We start from the raw sequence: 14,828 nt of genomic DNA on the forward strand, positions 1-14,828 counted from the left end.
GACTGGTGTAAACTTTTGTTATTGTTTTTCTCCCGTGAGTACCCGGATGATATCCCAGAATTCGTGACTGGTTCGTGACCTCTGCTGCGCATTCCGTAAGCGCAATTGATAGTTTAATTATAGACAGATCAACCTAGGTGAAGTCATTTTTACTTCATAACAAATGTATGATGAAAACAAATGAAACAGTTTGAAGGTTAATCATCTGCCAGTGGTAGAAATGGTAAAAAAAACTTTTAGGACGGAAAAATGACGAAGCCAATGTACATCTCTATATTAAACCCTTATTAGTTTATTGTCATATTTGTATGATTCTGAAAATTAATAAAAGAACACACGATCTGCTTATACTCATAGTAAATTTCTAACATAACAGCAACATTTATACATTGTGTAGATTGCCAATGTGGATCCTATTTCACACACATACGCGATCTAGTGTGTGTTTTCTGTCATACAGATTCTGCTGAATGCTACAACAAATAAATTAAAACAAAATGCAAATAATGAATGTAAAACAGACTAATTTTATAGCAACAATGTCAGGCTACTACCTTGTTCAGGAACGTATCCATCAATATCCACGTAAAAGAAATCGTATTCCATTCATCTGCAGTTGGTAAATAATCCTGCTCTGTGTCGCGTGTCTTACACAACTGTCTAAAGCAATACATCGTTTCACGTCATTCGTTGGTGAAAACCTGATAAACCTCTCACTGGTCACCCAAGATAGCACACCTGGCAACTAATTGTATGATGTCCGCTATTCTAAGTAATTTAGTTAACCAATAAAGAGCAATCAATCAATCAACGCAAGGGTGGTTAATTCTTTGAAGGGAGGATGTTGTTTTTACAATCGCACTTTACGACAGGGTGTAGTCATCTACACACACTGCCTTTTGACAAAAGTAATTAATCAATCAGTGTGTTATCGGTTAATCTTTTGATCGATGTTTGTTTTTGTAACTCAGCTGATGAACCCTCTTGCATCACTTACATGCACATATTACATAACATACAATAAATTTGCCGTTACAGACCTTAATTTATAATGTTGAGTATTTACTCCAGACAGGAGAAATGCCAAATGAGAACCTTTGTTGAGTAACCTGAGTGGTGTTACTACTTATTATACCTGTTATGAATTCATTAATTGACCATCCAGAGAATGATGACAAATAACACGTGTAGGTTTACACCATCAAACGCGAGTTACAGCAAGGAAGATGTAATCTCTGTGTCGCATGCAGCCTGAAAACACTTATGGGCCGAAAGTGTTTTGAGGATACCAACGGAATTTCGTTACATAAGTAATACATACAGGCATTTGCTGTGTACTTGGGTAAATAGGTGAAATAAGTTTTTTTTATTTACCTAAGAAAATTTTCAGATTTCTCTACCAAAGGCAAAGTCATCGTTTATTGTTTACAAATTCAAATAAATCAACTATGTGTTTTATTATCATAAATAATAAACCATTGTAGCTACCATAGCTACCAAAATGTACGTATGATAGTTGCTATCACAGCTGAACCAACACTCAAAATTACCTAAATATAAAGCTTTGCAATCTTCCGTACTGAAACAAATGGCTTGCTACGTGCCTGTAGACATCATATTTTCATGTAACATGATTGAATATCGAGGTTAAAAACAGAGAAATAGGATAAAATTGAGTAACTATACCATCCAAGCATCATATTTTCATGTAACATGATTAAATATTGAGGTTAAAGACAGAAATAGGATCAAATTGAGTAACTATACCATCCAAGCATCCGAAAAAAAAACTACACTGCTGGGATATTTTGTTACGATCAGACAAGGAATACCATGGATATTTTTAAATAATGGCATATGATGGGCATCCTGACTCTTTTGGGTGAAGAAATTCTGCTAATATGGACAGGAGCCCAGTTCCTTTGTCCGTCACGGTTGAAGGAGCGGGCGCTGACCAATTTGCAGTTTGGTTCCGTAATTAGACCGTTGGCGAGAAACACTATTCGCTCCGCATCAGTGCCCCTTTAACACAAGCAACAGTTGCCGAAAAGCAATTCTACCTTGGATCTTCACGGGCACATCTTCTTAGGGACTGTCAGTTATTATTACTCATTTCACCGTTGTTGTCAACTACAAATGTTCAGCAAGCTGCTAACTCGACTAGAAATAAATATATCAGGAAACCACCTGTGCACGTGTGTCAGTACGTGAGTGCGCATGAGTGCAAGATTATGGTTGATCTTGTTGGGATACTGTGTGACGAGCGTCATGGTTTATAGCTTTTAAATCACGTGACCCATGCTCATAACGTACTGTTGACTGTGCAGTCACGTTTTAACTGTGACACCGTGACCAGGAGTCCTGAAACACGTTCAAAAGTTCAAGAGCCCTTATTATTGTTAACTCCACATTTAGTTGTAGAGTGAGCGAGTTATGATATTCCTGCAAAATCAAGGGATCCCAGAACTATAGGCTTCGCAAACTGTACCCATGTGTGGAACTTTGGTGTGGCGAACGTAGACCCCCAATACTCCACTGTCACACGTGTTTGTGTAAAGATAGGGGCCCACTTGTAGAGAGCGATCTTAAATTAGGGCTGCAATGATTGTATCCCATTCTCCAATACAGGCTAAGGCAGTCGTAGCGCCAAGATGACTTTGTGCAAGTGGGCCATGGTACTGAACAAATGCCTGAATATAACGTTAACAATACTGGGCGTGCGGGTGAGTCGTGGTTACCATGACGATGCCAGGTCGATACGGCAGTACATTTAAAAAAAGAGACGAAAACAGTATTAATTCAGAATTGTACTTTTCTCTGACCTCACAATGTTGACATTTATAACCGTGGTTTCGCTAGTCACGGAAGTATCGACTTTGGTGCTTGTTAGGTCTCTTGAGCGAGATTATCCTGGAGACACTGTTGACATCAAGATGCACCTTTTCAAGTGCATTCCAACATTGAGAGTAATGATCCAGTGCACGTTTTCTCTTTCAACGAGTGCTCGATCAGCTGTGAGATAGATACTCTCGCCCTCTCTAGATTTTTAAATATATCAACACAGGTCGATCAAGCGACATAAGGGGCAGTTATTCTATCCTCGTCGACTTGTGTAACGCTTAGGCCTTGCACGATAATGTGATTTGGGTAATTGATTAATGCAACCTTCGAGTCCTTCGAGCAATCTATAATAATCTTCTGAACGAAAATACAAGTCCTTTACAGCAGCAACAACAAAAACAACAACAACAACAACAACAACAAAAACAAAACAAAACAAAACAAAACAAAACAAAACAAAACAAAAACAAAACATTAAAAAACAACATGAGAATCAAATTCTCAAATTCTCTGAATTCCTAATCCTTAGACAATTAAACGCATTTCTTGGTGTTCGGCAAATCCTCGGTTAAAATGTGCTTAATTAATTTTAATCAGTAAAATGACTTTTACGAAGGACTTTTTCGCCGAGGACATTTTTCTCTATAATCATTTTTTGTTGTTGAACTTATTAATCGACAAGCTGGTTAGCTGAACGAATTGAACCAGGGATAAGCTACAACATAATCCATATATAGTCTCCCTTACCTTCCAGAGGTGTAATTAATTGTTCCGCAGAATTCGCTGTTTCTACTTTTCGATTAACTGAACATCCGGAAGTTGTTTTGAGAAGACCCCTGTTGAAAAGCACGCGAATGTACAAGTGGTGTGTTGTGAAGCACAAGAATTTCAGCTGTTAACATTATGTCTTTAGAAACTGTTCCGAAAGACATCAGAAATTTGAGGGCGTGTTTACTGTGTGCTCTGGTGAAGGTAATACATTCATCTTATTCATGCCTGCTACGATTTCATTTGTATTGTCCAGTTTTCGGTAGCTCTTGATAAAGGTAAATATACTGCTTCGTTAGGTCGGATGTAACGAGTTTGTCGTGTTGTACGTCAGATGAAATGGAACGGCCATACCACATTAAGTTGATACCCAGATCTGTGTATAGGGTAATGAAACTACGGGGCAGGAGTTCCACCCGTACCTCACATCCCGATCAAAAACCAAAATTACAAACTGACATGCATACCTCACCCTAAATATACATTCAGTAAACTAGAACAGGTTGATTACTTTACCAGACCTTCATATTTCGAACAGGGACCCTTGAAGTAACCTGGTGTCCTCTGGTCCCCAGTTTTTCTAGGCCAACGTAAAACACTGAGAAAGATTCCTGCCCATAGCCCCTGTTTCTTTCTAACCCTATACATAACATTTAGCTAAATCTAAACCCTAACCCTAAGCCACTGAAATAATGATTATAAATAGAATGCACTTCAACATGGGTTACGGGCAGAACCCTTACTGAGCACTGAGCATTATAATTTATGTGGTATCCTATTTCTCTGTCTTCATTGGGGTTAATTTATAATCTTCCTTTTCTAGCCAGGCTTCAGCATGTTTATTCTACCATTTTGACTTACATGTGTGATAGTAGTTCCCCACAAATGGTAACATCACAACATCTACTGGATAGCTGTCAGTCACTCATTCCTAACCAACTTTATTTTTCACTATTGCTAAACAAATAACTCTGCAACCAGTAAACATACAGATTTTACAAAAAAGACCTTTCAAGAATATGTGTTTGTTAATGTAATTGTGATTCAGTAAGGCATGTTTCAGTTGATAACAAGTCATTGAAATAGTGCTACTAGTTGCAGTAGATTCTCTCTGAGTGACAGCTGAACTAGATGGTAATTAGGACTACACAATATTAATCATAGAAAAGACCTGTGTGTACCCATGTATAGCTGGCACTTACAAGGCAACCGGCTGACATACTTTACATGGCATTCACAAGAACATCTCTGCAACAGGGGTTACATATACTTTGGGTAATGTTTAGTACTCTTTCAAACCCTACGTATAGTAGTTTGAAGTCTGCAGACAATCACCCCTGCTTAGTCTCTGACCATCCATATTATTTCACTAAAACCAGTGTATACTTGTCGTGTTGAAGGCCTATGTTCAATTACAATGTGGGTATAATATATGTGAAGCCCATTTCTGGTGTTTCTCGCTGTGACATTGCTAAAGCAGATGTAAAACCTTATTCGCTCACTACAGAACAGAATCTACTGCAAATCATACCAAGGGCTCCATCAGAGATTAAAAAGTATTTGGCACAGGCTGATTCTGTTTATGATTATCGTTTTACATGAAGTATTGGTAATTGTAATTCCAGAGTATTAGTAGATGTGATTATTGAATACTGAAGTTGATCGTGTGCACTCTTCCTGTTTGACAGACTCTGGACCAGTTTGCGTATGATGGATGTGACAACTGTGAGGAATACCTCCATATGAAAAACAACAGGGATGCTGTATACGAGTGCACCAGCTCCAACTTTGATGGGTCAGTGTAGAAATTTATCCAGGATTTCAGGGCTTAGCTTTTCAAAGCTGTCTTAGCGCTAAGATATTCACTGTAAGGTAATGTTGATGTATGGCACTCACGACTATCGTAGTGCTAAGAGAGCTTCGAAATTTGAAAATTTTGACCCATAATACTGGGAAACAATCCAATTGATATAGCATATTCCTTAAAAGGTAATTCATTTGGCCACTGTCATACTGCTGGTTTCATGACTTCCACAGTCCAAAATTTGACCTAGTTTAAAGTCCATAATTACTTTATTATGTTATAAACAGACAAAGCCAGGTTTAATATGTCACACTAGCGAAGCCATAATAATTTGTTTTGGGGGAATCTATTAACTCAAGCTTGCAGTTGTAATTATAGGACCTGAATGTTGGTGTTGGGAATATTGATTTCTAGGCCAATGAAGATGTCTGAAAACTTATTTTACTTAATCAAAATCATTGCTTGACAATATACAACTAGTCAGAGAGTTGTAACACCCATCTATTTCACTGACACCAGTTGTCAGGTGACTCAGGTGACCGTTGAAGGTTAAGAAATATAATGTGCTCAGTTACAACCCATGGACACATTAAATACCAATGGTCATATGTATAAATCCTGGTTTGACCTAATTATGTTTTGTTACACTCATGCAGTCTTCAAACAAAAAAAGTTGTAGTGTGAATGAGTCAAAATCTACCAGGGGAATGTGTTAAAGGACCGATAAACTCAATATTTTGGTACTCTTTTTATCACTGCATATGAAAGACTTTTGGTTAGTCATAAACGAAGCACCATTTTCTTTAAAAAAAAAACTTGTGGTTAATTAATACCAAGCTCTTAAAAGCTGCTAAAAAGCTGTCTGCTTCTCTCTCTCCCGCAAATGAAACCGCAGACAGGTTACGTAACTCTGTAGCCAGAGCCCTACAGTGACGTCATTGTTGTGTTGCCGTCAATTGTTCCTTGGGGTCGAGTGATGGTGTCACTATGCACAGATTTCCATCAGACTCCGTAGTTTGTGCTTAAATTTTGGTTAGTGTGTGCAAAGTGAGCTTTGTGGAAGCCTGTGGTATATACTAAATCGGATGGTTCGCCCCCTACCACATTTCCAGGGTAGAAAATGGAGTTCAAGTTTCATCGAGTTTATAAAATCAAGACTGCTTACTACACATCGCTGACCAAAGGGATTTTGCATGGATATAACGCTTTCTTCCTCGGAAACGAGGTTGTGGTCAAAGTGACAATATTATCGTGAGTAATATTATATTGACCCCTTATACTGACCGATTCAAACGAGTGAAATTGTTATGTTATAAGCAGTGTCATGTAAAATCATAATGTCCATCAACAAAATACGTATTTTGCTACCAGTAGAAAGTAATTTTGATTTTGTAAGTCGGTGAAAACAAACTTAAAGGTCACAACATAAAACACAACTTTGCAGATTCTGGTACCTTTCGGTATGCACTTACCGAAACAAATCATCAAAAATGCCAATTCAACCTATAAAGTTGAAAAAAACGTGATGAAAAAAAAGCCCGTGAAATCGGAGTTCAAACGTTTCACTAAATTCCCCCCAGCGCTGGGGGAAAAACTGGATTCAACAGCTGTGCTGCGCTGCGTCCATAACGCATGCGCAGTGAATAGGTTCGCGGAGCTTGAAACAGTATGCATGCCCAGCGTCTGAGGTCGTGAGCAGTAGTCTGATCTTGGTTGTGTACACAAACAAGTAAATAATCTACTCGTTACGTAAAAAAAAACTTGTGGATTGTGGTAAGCAGTCTCTGTCACAAAGAAAGCTCAGTGTCTGGTTTATTCACACCTATATGTCTGCCTGCCTGTCTGCTAAAGACAATATGCAATACACAGCTTCAATCATTGTCAACATGCAATTTGAACTTAACACATATCAGAGTATACGACATAAAGAAAATTAGTTGATTTATGACTCGTGCACCCGAGTCCCGTCTCTGCCACATTATGTAATCAGGCACGTGTGATACACATGACATGTTTTTATGTCTGTGGATTGCAAACAAACTACATTCACTTTTTTCGGATGACTGGATCTGACGGAAACTGGTGCAAACTCTTGTCCGTTCCAAGTCCTGCTTTGTACTTGGATGAATGACAGATTCCAGCCACGCAGTAGTTTACCATCTCTACTGACATGATTTTTGATTGGATCGAGCGCAAATTCAGAGAACATGTATTTTCAAAACCCAACATCTCTATATACATTCTTGATGGATAACGACTTGTTTTAGTGTGTATGATTTTGTTTGACAACAGTATATGAATCCATACTGAAACGACGCATCAAGTACACAAAAAGAAGTTGTTATCCATAAAGAATCTTACTTTCTTGTGACTCGCTATACTTCTAAAATGCCCATCAAACAGATCATCTGTCTTTACACACAATGAACCCTCAGCAGATCAGCAAATGAAATAGCCAATCAGAATCCGTCGTTACACTTGAGTGCACATCCAGGTGCTAAGACTGGGTTCGGTCTCCTGAGGCATTCGTTTCGGGGGAAGTAAGCCCAAGTACAAAATATTGCACTTTTGAATCGCGATTGTACGCTTATAATTTTGTTTATTTGTTTTTTTAAAAGCAGCAATGTATATTATATGTCATGAATAAGTGATAAATGTGTTTTAATTATGTTTGATTTTTTGGTTGCATGTGACCTTTAAATAGCATTCATCCTCAGACAAAGCGCCACCATTTTTGAAAATCGTGAAGTCTCGGGCTAAAGTCTGTTAGAATTATTGACATTATGATTTGTTCTCATCAAGTTAGAAAATCAAAACTACTTTTTACTAGTAGTTAAATATGCATTTGAATCATGGCCAAAAGGATTTTGCATGACACAACTTGTAACATAAGGACTTCTTCCAAGGAAGCAAGGTGGGGGTCGAAGTGACATATATATTGCAAGCAATGTTATTGACCTCCACCTCACTTCCAAGAGTGAAATTGTTATGTTATAAGCAATGTCATGTAAAATCCTAATGTCCATCAATGAAATACATATTTTACTACCAGTAGAAAGTAATTGTTCTTTTGTAAGTCGGTGAAAACAAACTTAAAAAGCATTCATTCCAAGACCGGGTGCTGCCAGTTTTGAAAATTGTGGAGTCCAATCCATTTGAATTAATGAGATTATGTATGGTTTGTTCTCATCAAGTTAGAAAATCAAAACTACATAAATATGTATTTGAATCATTACTGAAAGGAGTTTGCATGACACAACCTGTAACATAACCTAAGCGAGGTTGGGGTTGAAGTGAAAATAGTGCGCGATAAATTTCTTCACTTGCTAAATTTACATGGTTTGTAACGTTCACTCACCAGTATGTAGACACTTGTCAATAAACGTCTTTATACTTGGACTCATAATCCTAATTACTTTATAATCATACTTGTATGCATTTTGAAACTTAATAAAAAGAAGCAATCTGCGAATGTATAACACGAATGTAATATGTAGAGATTTCATAGTTTTCCTATGTGAATCATATTTCGCACGCACGCCCTAGTGTATGTCGTCTGCATCATTACAGTTAACGACGAAAACAATGATTCTGTTGAAAGCTACGACAACTTATTAAAAACAAAAATGCAAATATTAAAATTGAAGTTATAGGAGCAATGTCAGGCTATTACATTCTTCGAGGAATGTATCCATCAATATCCACAAAAACAAGTGACATATAATTCATCTGCAGATTTCCCAAGTGATGTGTCTTTTAACAGTCTAATATACGAAAATTGTGATGTATCGTTTCAGGTTTTTCACATTGCTGTATAGTTTCATTGGTTACCCAAGATAGCACACCTGACAACTAATTGCATCATGTGCGCCATTCTTTTTAAAAAGTTATTTAGTTAGCCAATAATGAGCAATCAATCAATGTATTGGCGGTTAATCCTTTGAAAGAATGGCGTTGTTTTACATAGACACAGACACGGCAGCGTGTATTCAGTATAGATTAGTAAATGTACATACATAAACTCTACCTTTTGACAAATCCCCCATTTAAATCCCCATAAAACTAATTAATCAATCAGCGTGTTATCGGTTAATCCTTTGATCGATCCAGACAAAAGAAATGCCAAATGGGGCCTTTGTCGGGTAATCTAAGTGGCATTACCACTAATTATACCTGTTATAAATTCATTAACTGATCATCAAGTGAATGATGACAAATAACGTGTAGGTTTATACCACCTAACACGGCTTACAACCTAGTGACACCAAGTGATTCTGACAGAATTGTCTATGAAAACAAGGGTTGCAACTCGAAAACTAGGCAAAGCAGGAGACAAAACTAAATGATATTAGATTGTGAGAACATATAGCTTTCATTTTTCTCAACAGCTTTCGCGATTTCAGGTTTGTACAAACCTGTAAACGAAAAAGTTCAACCCCTGAAATGTAGATGAATACTGCACAGACCCTCATTTCTATACCCACTATTACGTCACGGAGACGCACCGCTCTGATTGGTTGAAATTTCGTTTGTGGCTGAGAATTTTGCACTATTGACAAAAAGGTCGATTTAAGGTAATTTAAGATCGAAATGAACATTTTTAATGACAGGGTTTCATGTATAACGATGTCATCAAGTGATTTTCCGTTTGTACCCTATTAGGGTATAATTTGTGACCTTTAAGGTCAGACCAACATCATCTGGATTAACTTGTTAGCTCTCCTAGTCCCTAGCTTGCCTTTCTTCTGGTCTGTGGCACTCTTCCCTTTGTCTGCCAGCTGTTCCTTTTCAAGGCATTTAAATGACTATGATGACCATGTTTTGATTAGTTTGAGATATCTCTGGCCAGTGTTCAGTATGTGGGTTAGTCAGCATGATATCTATAATTGTAGGTTTTACAGAAGTGATTTCCATCTGAAATGTGTGAGGTGTGCATCTCTTGGGAGTTGGCTTCCTCAACAAGCAGGTAATCAGAGGTATAAAAAGATATCATTCAAAGCAGTGTTAAACTCCTCTCACTTATTCTGTCCTTCCGTCGCTCCACCTGTTGCAGGTTGATAGCCATGATGAGCCCTGAGGACAGCTGGGTGTCTAAGTGGCAGAGAATCGGTGAGTGCTTGTCCAGATATTTTTATACTATGCACATTGTTTTGTCTGTCGTCAGTCTCTTGCTTCAAATACTTCTCTGTTTAATTTTATGTATTGCTTTTATTATTCACTAAAGTATATGTGGATTGCAAGTTTACACATGACAGTATGATGCACCATGTGCCTACACAACAGTCGATTTGTGTTTCATCTTAGGATTTATTTGCCAAATGTTTGATAAGTTATACAGAGTGATTTGCATTAATCTGACCCTGCTTGACCTCCCTTACTGTTTGTCACAGATACAGCCTTGTGTTTTGCAATATTTTGTGATACACTTTTAACCTTCAGTACCCATCAGTAGTTCTTGGATCATGTGATTATTGTGAACATACCTCACTACGGTAAACATCTTATGTTTTTTTCTACCTGTCCCATGATAACTAGGGCTGCACTGATTCACCCAGACCTAGATTTGATTCAATTTACAATATTGGACCCACAGTTTGGTCATTTTTTTTATTCTTCTCACAAGTAAAAACATCAAATTACATTTAACTCTTCTGAGTTAGCATGTTTAGCATGGAATCAGTCATCAACTTGCCAATGTCTACTAACATCAATTCTCACTGCATCTTTAGCCCGGCATATGCCAGTGACGTTGCGCCTTATTCGATCACTTGAACCTGCATGAGTTGGAGTCAAAGTTATGTTCTGGCTGAATGGAAATAATTCATATACAGATTCAAATGTTGAATCGAAACTGATAATGGATATCGAAGATCAGAACTAAGGTGTCAGATTTGTTGACATGAACCGAATTGTTGCAGCCCTAGTAGTAACAACCATTTTTTGTTGAACATAGTCGTAGACCAGTACTGGACTGTATGCCAATTTCAGCTCGGTTTGCCAAAGGCTGCTATGCAGTGTCTGTGACTGGGAAGTTGCCCCCTGGGATTGTGAGGGAACTCCGCAGCAAAGGGATCATGTACCGCCCCAGGGATGTCAGCCAGTCATGAGGATCACTTTTGTGGACAGGTGTATTCATTGGACAAGATGTGGGTGATTTTAGCACCAGAACTGAGCTAACAATACAAACACGACTGGATGCTTGATGTTAATTGTGGTGAAGATAATGTTCCCCAGTTGAGCAATATTTGCATACAAACAGGCAGGGTTATTTTGACATCTGGGAAGTTTTCCTCTGTTGAGTAGCACTGTTTTGATACCTCTGAAATCAGGTGGAAAGTTTCATAAAATCCGATTATGTAAATGAAAAATGTTTCAAATGGTTAAATTCATTAGTAAATTGGTCTAAACAGTACCAGATGCATGGTGTAGTATATTTTCTGGAAACCAAAACAAGTTTGAGCAGGTAGAAAGGTACATGCTGCTACTTTGTTTGAGTCATAGTAATTTTGATTTTTTTGTTTGAAAGCAGCGAAACGTTAAAATGTGAATGCATGGTATGAAAGCGCGATAGTTGGGGTGTGAGGGTATGTTTTATGGATGCTTCAGTGAATGTTTGTCTGATGTAGGAACCTATTGCCTGGAGAGTTGATGTGTTATGATCATCACATGAATGTCATCATACATCCAATTATGTGCATAACAGTTCATATAGCTCATTGCTTATACAGATGTATTGATGGTCAGGTATTTCCACCAGGTATCTCTGCTGTGGTCTACTTTCCTCATAATGTATGTATCCAAAGATTAACTTCTTTAAAATATGTTCTGAAAACACATGATGTTTTATCCATGAACTGAAAATTTTGTAACAATGTCAAAAGTTTCATGGAAATATTTGTTGTTCGTATGAACAATGTAAGATGATTTATTGCACAGGAATTTTTGTAGACAACACCATCTGTTACAGGATCTGGGTAGTTGGTCTTGCTGTAATTTTGTATGTCCAAATAAATGTTTTTTGGTAATGAACTTTGTGACTTTTGTGTATGAGGGCCTGTTTCTATTCTGGATCAGATATGGGCTCAGCATGTTACAGTTGGATGGCTTGTAGGATATATCGCTCGCTGTCCATATTCACTGGTCATCTCCATTGGGGGCAGTGGAGTAGCCTTGTGGTTAAGCATTCATTCGTGACATGAAGACCTGGGTTCGGTTCCCCAAATTAGTACAAGGTGTCCCCCACCTTGATACTGCTCGAATATTCCAAAAATCAGTGTCAGACCAAACATATTCGCTAATCTCCATTTGGATGCTTTGCTTTTACAAAAACCCAAACAGTTTTACATCATCTACAAAGCTGTGGCCAGTGCATCCGCAATGGCAACCATCCCTTACCTGCAATGTGAACTATGGTTTTCGTCCTCTTTTGGCAATATTAGGCATCACACATTGTAAATCTGGGGAATGGAGGGAGCCTTTAGGTTGAAGAGTGGACGCTTTAACCTTTAGACAGCCATCCAGCTGCTTGAGTTAGTTCTTGGACTGGATCATAGGTTTATGATTGGTGTACAGTGTGCAAAATAGCCACAAACCTGCTAATCCGTGGCCAGTAAGAATCCAGTTGGGCGCGTAAATCTCCACAGTCACTGGTCAAACTTTCTTGTGAATTTTTATGTATCCATTCCATAAGTATATCACTCTTTCCAACTTATTAAGTTATAATACGCTTTTAAATCATGCAAGGTTCTATGCTTTGTACAACCATGATGATTTATAGATTTTTCAGTTTTCCTACGTGATCAGTAATGGAGTGGGATATGCACGCATAACTGCTGCATGGTACCTCAGTGAGCTGGCACTCGAAAACAACTCAAGTCTGAGCTGGTACAAACCGCCACACATACACACACATTCATGTTGTCAAGTGAGCGAAATAGTTTCCACATTAAACCTATTTCACCTCACCTCACCTCACCTCAGCGAACGTTGGACCATGTTAAATTATTGATAGACCTTTCCACAAAACATCTACCAAATTTGAGCTCAATTCCCTAACTCAAATACTTTAAGTAAGACGTAAGACAGTCATTTAACTAAGGCGACATTGCACAACGGCAATGATTCGGAGATTTTAAGTACGCTTTACTATACGCTACGTGAGTGTGAGGATTTAGTTTTCGCCGCGCTCAGGAGTATGCCATCCGAATGCCTGGCTCTGAAAATAGTCGAGGGCCTCCCCAGTCAAACTACAGTTGTATCGCCTCGTACACTCGGAAAAGTATGGGAACTAATTACACCTCGCTTTGAACGAGTGATAACGGGTGTGTTTTTATAATGATATTGGCGATTTAAAATGTTTTCAAATCTTTACTGGGCTCCATCAGTCGAGGTACTCGAGTTCCTACTCATCGTTGTCTATATCACGTCTGTTCCTGTCACAGGATTTGTGAGAAGGCGTGTCCATACATATATTCTCGAGTAGGCGTGTGTGTGTCCTGACGTGGTTTGTTGGTGGAAGCCATAGACGCCATTTTGAACCTGCCTGTGAGAGCGTGTACCACTTCAGGTGCATCATCTGTAAATGACGAGCAACTTGTGTGGGACAGTCTTTTTTACGAAAGCCCAGAGGGAGAGGGGTAAAAATGTTTGGTTGTTTTCAATTTTCTGTTTTAAAATTAGTAATAACCACTTTTTTCTGGTAATTACCACTTGTTTCTGGTAATTACCATTTTGAAACTGGTAATTAGCACTCTTAAAACTGGAAATTACCACTTTTTTCTACAAGTCAAAAAACATTTTGACCCCTCTGGGCTTTTGTACAGTTTACTGATTCAAAGGGAGTGTCTAATACTATTTATTTCTGTAGCTGCACGATTTTGGGTTTGAGTGAGTGAGTTTAATTTTACGCCGCACTGTATATGGCGGCGGTCTGTAAATAATCAAGTCCGGTCCAGACAATCCAGTGATCAACAACACGAGCATCGATTTGCGCAATTGGGAACCGATGACAAGTCGGCGAGCCTGACCACGCGATTGAGTTAGTCGCCCCTTACGAGTCGCCCTTTATGGCAAGCATGGGTAGCTGAAGGCCTATTCCATCCCGGACCTTCACGGGTCAGGTCCGGGTTGGTTGCAAAGAAGAAAACGCGTTTAATTTTGGAAAGATTTCCACCCGTAACCCCCTTTTTTATCATTAGTATTACTGAGTTCGTATTCTCTCTGATAATGAATCCTAGTCTTGCATGAAATAATTTGAGGGTATCAAAACATTTCTACATGAAGTTTCATAAGGTTTGAAATGGCCATACAATGAATAAATCGGTATCGTGGTAAAACGTGACATGAATAATTATTTTATATACCACAATAATACTCGCCCTACAAAAAAGAAGCAATAAGGGATGTGTTGTTGTGT

The 14,828-nt window shown here is 38.3% G+C and overlaps 1 protein-coding gene across 1 annotated transcript; it reads left to right on the plus strand.

The window, feature by feature from the left end:
- The first annotated feature begins 3,629 nt into the window (after positions 1-3,629).
- Positions 3,630-12,438, plus strand: LOC137281941 (transcription elongation factor SPT4-like). Its single transcript, XM_067813674.1, has 4 exons — positions 3,630-3,813; positions 5,298-5,404; positions 10,467-10,522; positions 11,402-12,438. Exons 1-4 carry the CDS (start codon positions 3,745-3,747, stop codon positions 11,518-11,520), a joined length of 351 nt encoding a protein of 116 aa, XP_067669775.1. The 5' UTR covers positions 3,630-3,744; the 3' UTR covers positions 11,521-12,438.
- Positions 12,439-14,828: the final 2,390 nt, after the last annotated feature.

The sequence above is a fragment of the Haliotis asinina genome, chromosome 1 (assembly GCF_037392515.1).
Source record: "Haliotis asinina isolate JCU_RB_2024 chromosome 1, JCU_Hal_asi_v2, whole genome shotgun sequence".
Lineage (NCBI taxonomy): Eukaryota > Metazoa > Mollusca > Gastropoda > Lepetellida > Haliotidae > Haliotis > Haliotis asinina.